Source organism: Pteropus alecto, unplaced genomic scaffold (genome assembly GCF_000325575.1).
Source record: "Pteropus alecto unplaced genomic scaffold, ASM32557v1 scaffold11, whole genome shotgun sequence".
Taxonomy (NCBI): Eukaryota; Metazoa; Chordata; class Mammalia; order Chiroptera; family Pteropodidae; genus Pteropus; species Pteropus alecto.
Window position 1 is genome coordinate 8692611 of NW_006431956.1, and position 18603 is coordinate 8711213.

Sequence of the window (18603 nt, forward strand, 5' to 3'; positions counted from 1 at the left end):
TGCTGCACTTCCAATAGCAATATAGAGTTGCTCTCATGATTCCGTGGCTTGAGATCTGGGGGTGACTGGAAGCTGGGATGCAGTCTTTGTAAAGGCTGTTTTATTTTACCTAGGATTTAGGCTGGTTTACCAGGACCTCCACCCTATTTGGGCCTTGGACTCAAACTTTGTTCCCCTTTGCCCCAAGAGGCTCTCAGAAGTGCTGCTAACTAACTTCTGCATCGGCAGATGCCTTGTGGGCAAAGCAGTCCTAAATATTAGGCTCACGTCTCTCTCTGATATTAAGTCAGAAATGTCAACTATCTTGTGAGTTCTTTATTGTACTTAGGAAGATATTTTTAAATATCATCCAAAATTTTTAAATTGTCTTTGTCAGGAGAGTTGGCCAGAGTTAACACTTCTGAAAGTAGATAACCTACACCTTATGTTTGTGTAAAATTTTGCTAATTTTGACTACAAAGACTCATTTAGAAGGTTAATTACATAGTCATAATTCAACTGAGTTTTTAAGTACATTAATGATTTAATCTTATAAAATAATACTTGAAATTATACCATTAGTGGACTACTTTGAGAAATATGAATAATTTTTTAGTTTTCTTAAGTTAAATCTGAAAGCTAGCCAGTTGAGGGTTGTATAAGAATCTGTCAGAAAACTAAACTAGAAAGATTCATTAACTAGGAGAATCTGGGTTATATTTGAATGAAATGTTTCAAAATACAAATGAAAGATGAAAAACCTTTTTGTTAAAAAAAAGTCAGATAACCAAAAAAATGAAATTAAAACCAAAAAAAAAATCTCAAAATGCAACCTTATTCACTCTTACATTAAAAACATATAGGAATGTATTAAAGTTGTTGGCAGTAAGAGAACCTTTTTGTCATCTAATCAACTAATAGCCATATCCCTTCTCCTTCACCCGCATCATCCAATATATTCTCTCCTACCAGACACTGATTTGTTCAAATAGCAGATTGAGATATTCTGATCTCAAAAAAGCAGAACCCTATGAGAACCTCCAGAGGCTTAATAATAATTGATTTAAAATAGTTATGATAAATCCATTCCACTATACTTTCTTAATGTCTCTTGTAGCCAGTTCTGGCTAATGATTTGTAAAGGGGCTTCTGTGAAAATTCTTTCTTGATTAAAAAAATACAAAATAGAAACAATTAACACTATTCCTCCTCTCTTCATCAGACTCATACAGCATGTTCAGAGCTGCTGCAGCCATTTTCTGACCATGAGGTAATATACACAATGAAAAGCCAACATACTAAGAACGGCGGAGTGGAAACTGAGTTATTTAACAAACCCTGAGATTATCTACCTCTTGATTTGTATTTGGGTAAAAAAGAAATGTCTTTATATTTTAAGTTGCCAATAGGGGTTTTCCTACGATTTTATGTTGAAAACATCCATAACTACTATATTCATTAAATATGCTCATATGGCAATGTTTTGAACCAGGTTTGACTCTAGACAACGCTTGACATTTGTTTCACTTACCATAACACAAGAGTCCTGAGATTCAAGGTCAAAGTCAGTGAAGTTCAAGAGAACACGGTAATTTCTTTCCACTTGAATGACCCAAGAACAGTCAGTGTTACTCCTATAAGGACTAGGGTAATTTGGAGAATGAATCTCTCCACTGGGAGCCTGGAAAGTTCCACCGCAACCTGTAGGTAGGAAACTCAGTTCAGTAATGAGAGGAATCTCTGATGCATAAAAGTTTACCCCACAACCTGGTAGAAGAGGACCATATGCTACTATATTAGACTACCAGTTTTATGTAGTCTGGGCTAACCATTTTGAAGACCTGAATATCCACCATTAATTCATTCATCCCAACAAAACCAACAAGGGCAACTAAGAAAATACTTCAAATACTGATGCCAAAAGTCATTTTAAAGATATTGAAAAATAAGTGCAAACGAAATCATGTTTTCATTAAGCCATGAAATGCCTCTTCATGGTTCTCTAAAAATATAGCATTAATCCAGTAGTGTATGCTTTTACAAATAATTTAATATCTGCCTTTTAAAATTTAATACTCTGGATCTGATACATTTTTTTTTATTCCTGTGATGTTATTGAATACCTATCAATGTCTATCTCTATGACCCATCATTTCTTAGATTGATGATATAAACCAGTAATGCAAAAATTCAATATTATTTTCTAATGATAGAAAATCATTTAGGGATAGTCTAAATAATACACATTTGTAATTCCCATTAAATTTATATATCACCGACATTAGGAAAGATGTAATATACTTACTCTATCATTTTAGAGTTGCAGAAGAAAGGCCGTAAGGCAGCTTAGAGTTACATTTCTGCTTTGGCATTTTCTGGAAGTCACTAACTTCTCTAAGCTTTGATTTCCTCCTTAGTATAATGAGTATATAAAATGAATTTCCCTTGCAGAGTGGTTGTGAGGATGAAATAAGATAATTCTTATAGAATAGTTAGGAAAGTTCCTGGCAAACAGTAGGTATTTAATAAATGTGGCTATTATGAGTAGGTGCACAGGTTAACGTCTGCTAAAACATTTTGTGCATTATGTTTTTATTTAAAGGATCTGCAAGTAATTTCCTTAGACTGCTTATGTTCTTGGGCAGTATATCACACACTGTGATTCCTTGGAATTCACAAATTTAACATTTATGGCTTTGGTATCTGCCAAGAACACCAAGGTCTATACCGTGGCACGAAAGAACCTACCGCTTTGCTGATGTCCCAGCAGTGCGAGGCTGGTGAACAGGCGCAAGTCCGTGGGGAGGAAGTGAGTTTAACCTGTCACCCAACTTCTCTCACCATCGACTTGTATAATGTCCTGGTTATCGCATGTGCGGTGGACTTGGGAAGTTAAGCTCTACCACATGCTTTAGGGAAAGGTATATGCCAAAGCCACGTTCGCCCCTTGGGAACCACAAAGCTGTCAAGATGTAGCGTTTATACCTCTCTCCAGTCACTTCATGAAATTTACAAGGGCTGGGCTTCAGTGCTTTGCGACTCCGCCTTGGTTCACTCACCTCCAGGGACTGCCTGCCATGAGGCATTGAAGCCTCTCCCATTTATGAAGCTGTCGGTCTTAAACCGGATGGCTAGCTCATTTCCAGTGCTGGACACTTGCATGGGATTCTCAGATGATCTTCGGGCACACAACTGGGCTATTCTGGGAGAGTGAAAATCGGGACCTCCATAGATCTAAGATGGGATATAGAAAACAGGACTTAAATTAAGAGATATATGTAAGCAATTATAGCCCTCCTCTGGCTCAACTTTACCACTAGCCCTTGGACTTTATTATCATTAGAGACTGAAATCTCAGCTTCCCTGGGTGGGAAGGAACTTTAAACTTGAGCTGGATTTTTCAAAGGCACACTCTCTGCCCTGGGAATACACAAGTTCAACCACCCAAGAAATGCCTTCTTGTTCCATCGGCCAGAATTGTAGAGCTGAACTGAATAGATTATTCCAGAATCTTCCCTATATTCATCCCCTCTTCCTCTTTTTCATGTCTTCATAGGGTTCCCTGATTCCTTTGGCCAAGGCATTGGAGATAACACAGGGTCGAGTCTGATTTTCTAACTCTTCTAGGCATGTAGAAATAGACTTAGTATGAAGCTATGTTGTTTGTGAAAATCAAGTTCATTGAAGGTTACTGATATCCTACTTATATTTTTAGGATTTTCCACTTTGAAATCTGAATATTTTATAAAATTAGGCATTTAATATAATATTTTTGCTGCTTCAGAATGAGTAGAAATATAACCTCTGTCCATGTGTTCTGTGGCATCTTCGAGAAGGGACTACAGCTCCTCTGTCCTTGCTCCCAGCATGCCCGCTCACAGGAACATGACACAGAGGATCCAACTTCTGCCCAGGAATTGTTCTGCACTCTGTGCCAGGATCTGGATGGTTCCCTCTAAGCCCATCTCACTTGTCCTCAGATTGACCTCCTAGGTTCCTCCAACTTGCAACTGTCTGTGAGACTGGGATCCAATACCCCAGTGACACACACATTCCTCCAGGCAAGTGTCCTCTTGGTCTCACATCCAGCATCTAGCAGGCTAGTCTAGCCCGGCCAGGTTGGGCCTCCAGGACACTTCACACACAGGTTTCTCAGTCACCAGTGGGCCCTGCTTATGCAGTATATGTGTTTGGGGTGCGTGTGTGGGGAGATGGGTGGAAAATGTGAGGAATAGAAGATATTGACCCCTTACCTTCAGGTCTTGAATTTGTAGAATAAAGACCATTTGGGGCAACAGTTTTCAGGCATATTAGTATCTGGGTCCTTCCCTCCCCCACATATATACGCCTGTAATCCTATACTTGGGATCGGAACCAGGTACACAGCCCTCGGTGAGACTTGGTGCAGCGCGCCCCCTGCCCCTACACACACCTCCACCATCTATCTGTACAGTGGCTTCCCACCTCGTTACTTTCCCTTCACTCCCTGGGCCCCCGGCTCTGCCCACCCTTGGGGCGGCTGCTGACTGATCTGGGAAACACTAAGAGTTCTCTGGGGAGAGAGAGTGAGAACAAGAAGCCTGCTTTTGGGGAGGAGTGTGTGATTTGAATCTATAATGATTTCTTTGTCTGATTAATTCCCCCAGCCACGCAGGAAAGGCCAAAATGAATGAAACTGCTGTTTGAGGCAGGGCCGAGCACAAGGACAGTAATTGCAAAGGAATGAAGCAGGCCGACAGCCGCATGCTCGTTTTCATTAGGAGTAGTGAAGCCTGCGTGGCCCGCTAAGCCCCAGCCGAAGCAGGACTTCAGGCAGAGAGAGCCCTGTGTGGCCCTTTACACGTACACATATGCAAATGCAAGAGATGGGATGGATTCTTGTTTAGAGTGTCCTTCCCGTTCTGAAGGTCTCCCTGCCCCTGGCCCAGGGTGCAGTCCTCAGAGCGAGACACTGGCGGCATGTGCTCTTCATCACCTGAGCCCGATTAGCAGCACTTATCTGGAGGGAACATGGGGCTCGAGTTTAGTTCTAACAGGGAAAACTTGCACGTCAGCAAGATAGCCTTTGTTTTCCCTGCTCACGGGCCCCCTTGAGATCACAAACATACTGGGTATGAGCCAGCTGGCCTGGAAGCCTCCAGAAGAATAAACACTGCCACTTCTGCTTCCCCTCTTACTGCGCTGGGCTCACAGACGACCATGGCGAGGGATCAGCGAGAGCTAGCTGCCCACACCAAGCGACTGCCCAGGTTTATTGCATGAGGAGTGTGTTTCTTTTTCTGCTTTACACCGGTTTAGAGACTGAAGTAAAATCAGCCAGTGTTTCCAGGACCAAAACAACAGAATGGCACTGGGCTTCCACAAATAAAACCAGTAACGAGAGCATGACTCTTCAAAAGAGGAAAAAGATGGAAAGAATTTCAGGGTGTGGTTCATTCGACTACAGCATATGACTAAACTTTGGGGGGAAGAGAATTGGGCTGATGATCAGAGATTAAAAAATGTGTTTTTAGCAAATTCTTAGGATATAGAACATTTCAAAGCCTATGGTTTTAATCTGTTTTGAACATTGCTTTCTGCTCTGTTAGCTCCATTTATTGTTACCATCAAGTCAGCATTCCAGGGTTATGAGTAACCAAACGGCTGTTGCTTCATGCCACTGGCCACTTTTTGGGCATTCAGTTTTGAGGGAGAAAACTTGGTGAAATTTTTGGTGAAAAGTTTTGTGAAAAATAAATTTGTTGAAACCCAGGAAGACCCAATACCCGATGACACTGAGGTCCTACTTGGCTGTGCTCGGCAGAGCAGGAAAGGATAATGTGCAGGCTGAGAATGGATGGGTCCAGAAAGCCAGCAGTGTTTCTAGGCCATGCACACCCCAAGAGCAACAGATTTCGAAACCTCTTGCTAACACTAACAGTGTCTACAATATGAAGGATGGAAAAGTCATTTTATCACCATTAATGCAAATTTATTACAGCACTTTTGCCCTGACTTCAGCATTTGCAGAGTTCATTATCTGAACAAAATGTTTTTGAACAAAAAGTAAGAAGGTTACTCTTTTCGGCCTTAAGGAAAAAAACTCTTCCAAAATATTTAATGGCCTCAAAATATTCCTCCAAACCCTGATTTTGATGGAACATGAGAGATCATCTTGGACTAATAAAAACAAGCCCCAAGCAGACTGCAGCCTCTTCTTACAGCCCCTGCTTGAGTGTTGCTGCCTGGAGATCTTGCTTTGTCCCTGTCCCCGAGGCTGCTTGCAGGGGACAGCCCCAGTCTTTGCTTTCTCACGTAATGGGTGTGACAGAACCCAAAGCACAATGAACTCATTTACATTTGCCAAGTGGGCAACAATCACATGCCCTTTGGAATATGAAAATGAAGGGTAAGGAACATTTCACATTACTGTGGAAAAGTCCGCTGCCAGCCCTTTGTAAGTGTCAAGGGGTTTTATGCCACTGAGAAATAGCCTTGCTAGCAAGAGAGACCATTTGAACATTCCACTTTGGGGTGTTAGTCTTACTTTACACAGTGAGTGTGAATTTCGGTTGCCATCCTGTTCTCTTCTCCTAAAAAAACGTTCCTCCTCTGAGATGGAGTCATGACTTGGCAGCAGTACGTACATGAAGAGGAGGCTATGGGTTTTCTGTCTCTGATTTCACTTAGTGCAGCATTATCCTCCGTTACAGAGATCTGAGCTGCTAGATGCGATTCCCAGTGACTGCAGCCATGCAGTGAAGGCATGTTTTGAGAACCCCATTCCTTTTCAAAGAAACATGTTTTGTAATTAAATAAAGTTTGTACTTCCTATGAAGCACATGCCACTCATCTCAATATCTGGCACACTGCCCACCTCCATCTTTTTATACTGTCTTACATGGAGTGTTTGGTGGTAGATGAATTCAGTTCACAGCTCTTCTATTCATTATTTTTGTGGTCATGGAAAAACCTGCCAATCTTTTAGAGCTTCTATTTTGACAACACTAAAATGGAGACAAGATTCCCCCCGCCCCTTACATCATAAGATTATTGAACATTCAAACAGGAAAATAGATGCCAAAACCTTTTGTAAACCACCATAAATGTGCGTTATGGGTGTGTCATTCAGAGATTTGGGTGCTTTCATCCATTCCACAAGTACATAGTGAGTGTTCACCAAGTACTCTGTGGGCCTAGGGATATAGCAGTAAAACAAAACAAAACAAAAACAAACACCCATCCATCATGGAGTTTAAGTTCTACTAGATATAGAACCCTTGTCATGATGTGCTACAGCAATTGCTATTGCTGAGGTGATAGGAGGTTGGCGTGTACTTGGAAGCCATTAAATTTTGCAGATAGGTCAAGTGTGTGTGTGTGTGTGTGTGTGCGTGTGTGTGTGCGTGTGTGTGTGTGTGTGTGTGTGAGATCTCCTGATAACTGGATTCCTGCAATAAAAAGCAGATTATAATAGATTTTCTAAGGCTGTCTTAACCATCTGAGATAAACTCTTTGCAGTAGTGTTGGGAAAGCTCTTATCTTCAAACGCCTCACACTGTCGAAGTGGCCGTTTTGTTAAAAGCTCTCTGCAGTAGATGCGTTTTGTGCCCTGCACCATGTCGACCCCCTAGGTCGCAGCTGCAGTTGCGCTGGGCAATCCCTCTGCTTACTGCCACGACCCACCCCAGCGCCGGCCTCTTTACACTTTGCTTCCCCATTGCCCTTCCCAAGGGAGCTTCCTAGGCCAGAAGTGTGGGGCGCTAAGCATGCCCAGCACAGTCCTCCATCAGCTGGGATGAGCTGAGGACCAGTGCCTGAGCCTGGCGTCCTCAGAGGGATGATTCTCATGAGCAGTCCTCACAGGACCTCAGAGGGTCCCAGCGGAATTAAGCCCAAGTTGCCCACAGGGGTCTCTTCACTGGCTCTTCCTCCCGCACACTTCCACACAGCCGCTCCCTCGTTCCTGCCTCCAGCATCACCTCCTGGCTAAAGTGCCTGTCACCGAGTCCCTATGGTACTGCTTTCTAAAAACCTAAATTGAGATATTAATCCCATTTGTCTGCAAGTGTCATTCACGAAGGGCTGATACTCATCAAATGTCTAAGAATAGAACACTGCTCTAAACACTGGAAAGAATTTAGGGATTTTTGGAGTAATCTCCAGGTCTACTCCAAATTTTGGAGTGTGGACTGCGCTGAAAGCAATCTAAATTCCTACCTCAAGGACATCAAATCTGCAGCTTGCGTGGTACTCCACATCGAAGTCGTGGATGGTGAGCTGAATGCTACTCCCAGGATCCGTGTGAACGTACCAGATACACTCCTTGTTAGGGGGATACGCGTTTGGGTACCCGGGGCTGCTGAAGGAGCCCGTGGCTCCCGACAATTCCGCACCACAACCTGTTAAAACAGCAAGGCTCAGTCAGTCCAAAGTGGGCACAAGCCAAGGGGGAAAATTCAAAAATCCAACTAAACAGAAGATAATTGAAAATGCACATGCCTAATTTAGGAGAAAAACCAGAAAGTTGTAATAAAATTTCAATTAAGCAGTTACAAAACAATGAGGAAAAACTCGTGGCTACAACTTATTAAATTTATTCTTTAAAAATATATCGATTATATCATTTGGTGCAATAATTCTCAGTCTTTATTCTCACCACATCAAACCTTCGGTAATATTTTCAAAATATTTTACATTTTCTTCGTCATTTAGGTAAAAATTTCATAACAGAAGGTACAATGGACTATGCAAGCAGGGTTAGACAGTGAACACGATGTCTCTCAGTCTTCGGTTTCTTTGTATTTAATACATTATTTCTAAATCCTTTCAGACCTAAGATCTAGAAACCAGCTGGTCAAAACCCTTGCCTTTGTACAAGAGACTGTAGATAATAAAAACTGTATGATATGTCCGAGCAACAACCTGTACATGGAGGTTCATGGCAGCTTTATTCTTAATTGCCAGAACCTGGAAGCAACAGAGATGCCCTTCAGTAGGTGAATGGATATACAAACTGTGGTCCATCCAGACCATGGAATATTATTCAGCCCTGAAAACAAATGAGCTATCAAGCCATAAAAGACATAGAGGAGATGTATGTGCATATTAATAAGTGGAAGAAACCAGCCTGAAAAGGTTATATACCGTATGACTCCAACGATTCAGCGTACTGGAAGAGGCAAAACTGTGAAGACAGTGAAAAGGTCAGTGGTCGCCAAGGGATTGACAAGAGGGAGGAGTGAACAGACATAGCACAGATTTTTAGGGCAGTGAAAAAACTCTGTATGTTGAATATATGGTGAATATATATCATTACAAATTTGTCAAATGGTGAATATATATCATTACGAATTTGTCAAAACCTACAGAATATACATCACTAAGAGTGAACCCGAATGTAAACTATGGACTCTAGGTGATCGTGATGTGTCCGTGTAGGTTCATCAGTTGTAACAAATGTCCCACTCAGGTGGGACATTATCCAATGGGGGAGGCTGTGCATGTGGGGAGAGTATATGGAAATTCTACCCTTCACTCAATTTTGCTGTGCGCTTTTCTAAAAAGTAAAGTCTATTAAAAAAAAAGATGTAAATGATGTAGGTCCTGACCCAAGGAACTTAAAATAGGCAAACAAACAAAAACCAGATACATAAACCACAAGCATAGAAAAATGCCACAGCATGTGTTTTATGAATGTTTATATATCATGCCTTAGAAGGTGATTAAGGCAAATCATTACAACAACTAAGAGCTACAACATGTGGCTCACAGTAAAAACTGCTGGCAATAACTGAGTGCTTACAAGTACCTGCCATTCTAATACTTAGAATACCCTCTTGAAGGAGTGACTATTATTATCTGCGTTTCCCAGATGAGCAAATCAGCACATACAGAGGTCAACAGGCTTGCCCAAGGTCCCCTGGCGGGCGAGCGGTAGAGGCAAGACACCAATGCAGGCCGTGTGGCTGCGCAGGCTTTTCCTACACTCTGTAGACTCACGTAGTTTGTAAGAATTCAATCAGAATGGAGAGGGAGACGAAATTTTATGGAAAAAGTAAAATTTGAGGAAGGCTCAAATTTTAAAAACAAAATTAGAAAAAAATAAAGAAAATTAGAAGAAAAGAGAGATTATCTTGTTTTCTAATAGCAATCTTTGGCGATTAAAAGCCATTATTTTCTCTATTAATGTATCGGGGCCTCCTTTTCTATTTATTTTTTCAGAATATTCTTTATTGGTTGGAAAATTCTTCCAAGTACCATCTCTTATGCCACATCGACACTTTTATGTTCAAAAATGATGGTGCCTCCTCACTCTGTTATGAATCCATGTGCGTTTTCATATGAATGAAATTAAACTGCCGTGACTTAAAACGTTAAGACACTAAAGCTGAGGTCATGTCTACTATCCACCCTATGCAAATTCAACCTATATAGTGAGTCAGGACAAAGTATTTTAAAAGTACAAAATAAATATATTCTCTATACAGAATCTCCACTCAACTAAAAAGAGCTGAGGAGAATTCTAAGAAGAATCCTGATGCAGTAAAGAAATCTGATTCCAGTCGCAAATTTCCTGCTTCCATTCGAAAACCTCTGTGTTTTCAGACTTTAAATTTGTTGCACAGGTCAGTATCTTTCCTATGGCCTATAACGTTTCTACTTTTATTTTTGGTTAAAGCTCTGTGAAAAGGTTGTTTAAAATTAGACATACAAACATTGTTTATAGACTGTGATGAATGTCGAAAAAGTATAAGTGCCACGAAAGATTAGAAAATATTTTTCCTAGTACAACACATGGAAAATATTCCTGGAGCCAAAATCAGCACAGATTGCATATAACCTCAATACCACTACACAATTACAGAGGGCACCAGTCAGACTATTCCATGCAATGATACTCTCTAAGGTTGTGCGATGCAGCGGCCCATATAAATTATCTTAACATGTAGCATTTTATTAAAATACATTATAAGTAAATAAAGCCATTTGTCACCCCAAATTTTTAACCTACTTTTTCAGCTCCTATAGTTCTTGATAGCGATTGTATCAAATTAAATAATCTAATGAAAAATATCTTTGGAGAAAAATAACTCTGTGGCCAAATAATATAAAAGAGAACAAGAAAATGAAAGCTTGGCTAGCTCATCTCTGCATTTTTATTTAGCTTCAGTTCACCAGACAATCTAATTCAATTTTTTTTTTAATCATAGTTGATTCTTCTAAAAATCTGCACATTTTTCCACTGTCTTTTCCAATTGTTTTAGGTTTCCTTGTAAATTCTTTTGCAAATAACAGGATGCTAATACCCTTTAACTAGTCACTGTAAACCGGAATGATAATATCAGATTTTTGGCATTCGGCGATGCTTTGAAAAATTACAGTTCTTATTTTATTACCCACTTACAGCTCTCAAGACCCACAGTGTGCTTTCCCTAAGATTTTAAACAAACATAAACAAGGTTTGTGAAAACACAGCAAAATTTTACTTGCAGGTCTGTCATGTTCTCTTCTCAGCAAGAGCACTTATGTGTGCGCCTTTGAAGGAGAAAGTCCAATATTATTAAAGTGATGCCCTATTGCTGAAAAGTACCGTGCGGTTGTGAGAATGACAGAAAAACCGTTGGAGCTTGAAACTTTTGAATCTTTCTTTTCCTCCTTCATACTCTAACGACCTCTGAGGTTTAACATATCAGAAAATAACAACTTTGATTTAAAAGTTCACATTAAATGCAAAATGCTACAAATTAATTTAGTGATATTATATGGTAAAGGCCTATGAAGTACTAGAAAGTAAAGTTAATTCCAATAATTGTGATAGAAATTTAATTCAATTGTTGTATTTCTAAATTTTGAAAGAGATAAAAATAAATTTCTAATTTCCATTCATTCATTTGATAAATATCTATTGAGCATGTGCCATACACAGTACGAGCCATGTTGCAGAAGCCAGGAGTATTTAATTCTACTGGAAAAAAATCACATGGCCTCCTGCAAGTCACTAGACTCTTTTTGCTTTTCTTCAGTTTGCAAAAAGTAATTTCCATAAGTTTTGACTTTTAAAAAAATCAGTGGATTCTTTTTATCCTTTACATGTTAATCGGTGGTAGATAACAAATAAGAATAAATAAATCCCCACGTTGAGTTACTAAAAGATATTTTTAAATTTGTTACGGTGGTACAAAGTAAGCCTGATTGCCTTCTGGTATCAACTTCCAGTCCACAAATGAGAGATCTTGAACAGCATCGAGCCAGTTATGCCTCACTCTCTTAGGTATCGTCACTTTTTCCTAGGTTTTGGGACTTTTGACAAATGTGTACTTGGTAGCAGGCAAAAGAAAATATGTCCAAATGCATATTTTAAAAACTGAAAAAATGATGTCTGTTTCTCTTATGCTCTCCTTTAGTGAAAAGGGGAAATATTCACAACAGAATTAGGAAAATTTATATTAACCCCCAAAAATATATATGTAATGAATAATTTGATACTATGTTTCATAAATTCAAGTTATCCTGCTAACATTGAAACATTAGACCATGAATTTGGAATTGTGCAACCATAGATAAAAATCAAAAATTATAAGCTCTTATCGAGTTGAACTTTACAAATTATAAATGAAAGCAAACAATTGTAATTCACAATAAATAGTAATGTTTTTTTTTAAATGTATAATGTGAGTCTTTTGAATTGTTTTCCACTTAATTAGCTGCAGAAAAAGGAGTCAATTACAGTATAGGAAATATGATTTAGAACCTATATCAACACATACTATCCTTCTGTCACTCAAAAGAAATACCAAGATAAGCCAAAAATCCTCGTTTGTAATTCCGAAGAAGAGAAATGTGCTCTAAATGCTCAAATAAATCAAAAGCTAAAAGATTTAATTCTGTCTCATCAATAATTTCTTGTTCATATTGGGGAGCAAAGCTGTTCATTTTATTTGATTTACTGTTTCTGCACCTTCTGTGGTAGTGACAACATTTGTTTTATTTTTAATAAAGATTGTAGAATCGGTCTTATTTGGTAGGCTTTTTTACCTATGTAGCAGTTGTTATCAGTGCTGCTGATGTCTAATACTAAAAGCTTTCTACATAAACAAGTGACCTAATTTCACTTTCCTATTAAATTTAAATTTATTTGGAGCCAGGAAGGGGAAAAAGTGTTTTGTGCATTGCATTATGTCCCTTTGTGTGGGGTTTAGGATTTGACAATCTCTTGTGAAAAGAGTTTCTCTTGAATAAGTCACAGAAAAAAAAAATCTGTTTCTAAATCTATCTGCCCATTTCAGAGATGGAAACAACAAGGCCTCTGGAAAATCTCTGATGTCTGTATTTCATTTAACGTAAAAATGATACAGACACATCTGCAGATACTAAAACAAATGAAACTAGTGAGAAAGACATAGTTTAGTAGGCTGTGCAACCATTTTTAAAAATCATGTCATTGTCAGTCATGTCTGTGACTTCGGGTGGGTGACCGAGGAGTCAGAGGAGTAGGAAAGAGAGATGGAAGATAGACAAGGCTGCAGATGAAAGACGTTATATCAACCAATAGTTATCAGGACATAAGATAGAGGTGATGTTTAGACTCCCGATATCCTCTTCATCATCATGCTACCTGTCTAGTTGAATGAATAATAAAATATAAAAGAAATAGAGACATTTTCTATAACCGGCCTTCAGTGATGTAAAACAGAGGACAACAACTGAGGAAAGCATTTCAGGGGTCTACATAAAGACAATGACCACGTGATGAAAACTCTAACTGAGGAGTGGGCGATGGAGTGTTGAAAAAAGTTTTGAGAGATACATGCTTAGAAGAAATAGAATTAGAGACAGTGGCTCTTTGCATCCAACTGGTAAAAGATTTTCATGGAGGAAATGACATAATTTCAGAGTTGTAGAATTTGTGTGTTAGGTTACCAAACTTTTGGAAATAAAATAACATATCGAGTAAAGCACAGGCTGTGACATAAAACAAAATGGGTCCCTACCCTGACTGGGTTACTCCTTGGATACCTAATTTAATCTTTCTAATCCCAAATTTCTTCATCTGTAACAGAATTAGTATTTAAGCTCATAGGGTTGCTACATGGATTAAATGAAATAACCAAAGTAAAGTTTTTAGCTAAGTGTCTTACATACAATAATCACTTCATACATTCTAAGTGTTATAATTTAACAAGAGTTTATCCAGACATGAGATGAGATTAGAGAAAGATCTGGAGCTAGAAGAGGAATTACCACACCAGCTGAAGAGCCATCCTGAAGAGCTGATGAGAGGTAAGAAATCAGTTGTTCATTGAACTACAATAAAGATATTTCACATTTGTATGGTAGTTCATAGTTTTTCACAGTGTTTTTAATAAGCACATTATCTTCCTTGAAATTCATAATTACTCTATGAGGTAGACAAGAATGATCATGAGCAAAGTGAGGCTCAAGAAGGCCGTTGGACTCACAGCTCACATAATAAAACAACAGATCTGGGGCCACCACCCCCTACCATATCCTGTCTCCCAAGCCCCTATTCCCAATTCTAGGCTCTCTCCACTATGCCTTGTTGGGCATTTTAGCTCGAAGGCACTAGAATGGCCGTGTTGAACACTGTCCTACTGTTCTATCCACTGATAAAAAAAAAAAAAAACAAATCACCATAGCAACCTGAAAAAAATAACAAAGTAAAAATCTTTTTCATTTAACTTGAGGCAAATCTGAAAAAATCTAACATATTAATATCGTTAGCCATCAGTTGAACTGAAATAATGTCCTGAAGAGAATCATATGTTTTTCATTTTTAATTAGTTAATCTTTACAAAAATTTTAGTACTGGTGACTGATAATCTATTTGATTCTATTTTCTTCCAAACTCCCAGTCATGAGCTGAGAGGAGGAAGATCTTACCTGATCAGCATGAAGCAGGTTTATCTACTGACTCATAACAAGGGAGAGTTCAAAGCTGTTGCTAAACCTGTTTACTTGCGAAGATATTTTCAACCTTTTCCATACAAGGATTTAGCTAACACTTCTTTTTGGTCTAAAACAACTAATGAGTTATATGATTTTGTTTTAATTAAGCATAATCTATATATGTTCTATCTTCAAGGTTTGGCGTTGTTTTTAAATGAAAGAGCTTTAATAAAAGTGAACTGGCATTGAAACAGCGAACGGGAATTGGAGGCACAAAGTTTTAAAGGTACGTTTTGTATTTCTCTACGATTGCTCAAATGTGGTCACCTCTTTACACTTGGCATTTTCCAAAACTGTGTTCTATAAACCAATAGCACCAGGAGGGCTGCCAGCTTGGAAGTGACATGGCCTACCGGGGCAAAGGCACAGAGAATAGACCCAAAGAGGGCATCGTCACATTCTTACCCTCTAATTTTTGAGCAAAACACCTGAGAAATTAGCTGCTGATGTTAAAAAGAAGTTGTAAAGCCGAAGTATAGTAAAGAATAAATTTTAAACACTATAAATGACGATACTCACATGCTTTATTAAAATGATTGATTTATACTTTAATAGTTATTCTGTAATTTAAAAAAATCTTTCTCTGTTGCAGTACGTTGAGAGGTGCCTCACTGGATGGCCCAGTTTCCCTCAGAAAGGCAAAGGGCATAGGGTCACAAGCAGAAGTTACCAATAAGGACTCTCCCAGTGGGGCAGGTATGATGAGAAATGGCAACTAAGAGCTCAGAATTTGGGAAAGATCCAACCAAAGGCAAAGTTGAAATAGTTCCTGGAGTACACAGGCCTCACTTCTGATACATCTATGAGATATGCCAATAATGTCATTATGGTGATTTTGAAAGAAACTTCCAGGATGGGAGCGGGGAATAGAGAGGAATGTGAGCTCCTGAAAAAGGCTGAAGTTGTCCAAAGGTGACTGTAGCATGCATAAGAACCACCGAAAGTTAACAATTCCTGGTTTGATTTTACCAGTTAATTCTTCAATAGTCTAAAAGTATAAGCCACTCTCCTGGGATATAGGAGAAGGACGAATGATAGGTATCTGTCCTACAAAGACAGGAGACTTAAATCAGATCACTAGCCTTCCCTGAAGACGAGACCAAGGGTGGAAACCCAGAATTCACCTGATCGTAAGGATTCACAGATTAATTTTCTGGGGGATTCTGTAGGTTGCAATTATTCTGTGAGGATAGAGACACAAGCCGGAGCAATCATGAGATGAAATCAGAGAAGAAAACTGAGTACTATAAAGACCAAGAAATATGAAGTTCTCCTGAAAGAAAAGGAAGACAAAGTATGGTGACTCCAGGCGAGGAGAAAGCTGTCAAAAGTTGAAGAACCTCATGTATTCGGTTGAAATCATGTCCATCTGGTACCTGTGATTGTGATCTTATTTTGAAATAGGGTCTTTGTAGATGTAATCAAGTTAAGAGGAGGTCATACTGGATTAGAATGGGACTGAAATTCAATATAATTTGTGTCCTTATAAGAAGAAGAAAGTTTGGACACAGACACACAGAAGGAAGAAGCCATAATGAAGGAGACAAAGATTGGAGTCATGCATCTACAAGCCAAGGAAAGCCAGGCACTGCCAGCAGCCAATAGAAGCTAGAAGAGGTTAAGGAAGGGTTCTTCCCTAGAGCCCTCCATGGGATGTCTCTGCTCACACCTTGATGGTTGGAATTCTAGCCTCCGGATCTGTGAAAGAATAACTTTCTGTTGTTTTAAACAACTCATTTTGTGGTATTTTGTTATGCCAGCCCTAGGAAGCTTTTGTATTCCCATTCTTTCCCTGATAAAGAAGGTGGGCAAACTTGACGGCAGGCAAAGAATGATAGCAACTATGAGTGTAGCATCTCTCTCGTATTGATTACCTTCCACTTATCACATTGAGGTTTAGATGATGGTTAGTCAAGGATAAGGTTAGAATATAGTCTGTTTTAGTCTGTTAGGGCTGTTATAACACAATACCACAAATTGGGTGGCTTAGAATAACAGAAATTCATCCTTTATTTGCTTGTTTGTGGCCTTCCTCTGGTTCGCAAACTTCACGTGGTACAAGGGGGCAAGGGAGCTCTCTGGATCTCTTTCATAAGGGTTCTGGTCCCAATACTAAGGGCTCTGCCCCCATGACCCCATCAACTCCCAAAGGCCCCACCTCCTCACTCTATCACCTTAGGGGTTAGGCTTCAACACATACATTTTCAGCAGACACAAATGTTCAGACTCAACAAGGTCTATTGTTGAGAAAACACAAGACAAACTTCGGATTAGATGTCACATTGGGAGGAAACATGCAAACTGAAGAACTAAAGGTATGATTTTTAGCACTGAGGAGTCAGTAAGGGTTTAGAAAGTTTTGTCTTCCATGAAGACTTCATCCCAGTACCAGACTTTGTGATAATCATTTTCTCTGACTGATTTCCATACAGCCATGGATATAGAGTAATCTGTTTTCAGAGATAGGGACAGAAGGAAAAAAAAAAGAGAGAAAGAATAAGGCATAACATGAAGTTAATGAGTTGGAAAATAGATACGAGGAACTCAGAAATCAATGTTGTTCATAGTTATAAAATGACTTTTAAATTACTATATGACATCATATAAATATTCAAAGTTAAGATTATCAGAACTATCTGATGCTCTGCAATGTCGCAAATCTTGAATATTGGTGTTTTGCCTTAGTACACCCTTAAAGAGAAGAGAAGCCAATGTAGTCATATTTTAGGACTTTTTCACATAATATAAATTTTAATTTCCTGTATAGGAAAGGCTAAAGATCTTTCATTAAGTATAGCTAATCTCGTCATCTTTTCATTTTGATTTAGCTACATCCTTTTCCTTCTAATCTACTCATTCCAACCAAGTTACAAAATGGTTTCCCAGTAGAAATTCTTTGCTTACAATTCAGGAGAAATCAATCAGCCTCACACATCTTAAAAATTATTTAAGATTTCTGAGCAAAATATATAAAAATAGTATAAAAATATCTTGTAAGGAAATGAAATGAAACCAAGGCAACTGGAATAATTTCCCCTAAAATACATAGTCATGCCGAAGGCTACTTTGTGAAATCCTCCAAACATTCGCAAGGACAGAGGAAATGTGTTCTCTTTATGTGATTTCCAAGTTCAACACTCACATTTCTATTTAAAAGTATTCATTCGAATCCTGCTTTCTTTCAGTATAACTGTGCTGGTACACGACGGAGCTCCCACAGGGAAAAGCGCCCCAGACTTCCCCTCAGGGCTCTGCATTACTTGCCCACCCCCAGATTCCTTCTTCATCAACTCCCAACCTTCCCTCCACAGTGAGGATGCTCCACATTGACAAATGCACAAACGCAGGGAGTGCTCCACCGATAGTCGTGATGTCCCGTGGCCCTCCAAGCCTGAGCCGTAAGATTGTTTTCTGTGATCACAGTACCAGAAGGGGCTGGTCCCTTGCAGGGCATCCAGCCAAAGTCCTTAGCTTAGAGGAGGCAAAACTCTCTCTGGCTGGGCCCCAAATTAATCAGATGCTCAAGTGCTCTACTCCATCCCTCATTGTTTACCTCCAGTCAAACCCATCTATTTTGGGGGCAGCTAGCCTTTCACTCTTCACTTTATTATAACTCCTCCTGTAGACTAGTTTGTGTAACTAAATCACGATAACAGATTAGATGATCCCTGTGAT

At 39.2% G+C, this 18603-nt stretch overlaps 1 protein-coding gene across 3 annotated transcripts in view; it reads right to left on the reverse strand.

Annotated features, from left to right (window-relative positions):
- The window catches only part of CUBN (cubilin), a 235745-nt gene that overhangs the window by 121953 nt on the left and 95189 nt on the right, over window positions 1-18603 (reverse strand). For all 3 annotated transcript variants that reach the window (XM_015585634.2, XM_025043437.1, XM_025043438.1), the window contains exons 29-31: window positions 8179-8360; window positions 3039-3213; window positions 1511-1680 (exon numbers count right to left, since the gene is read on the reverse strand). In XM_015585634.2, coding sequence (XP_015441120.1) covers window positions 1511-1680; window positions 3039-3213; window positions 8179-8360 — 527 coding nt within the window. The remainder of the gene's footprint in view (window positions 1-1510; window positions 1681-3038; window positions 3214-8178; window positions 8361-18603) is intronic.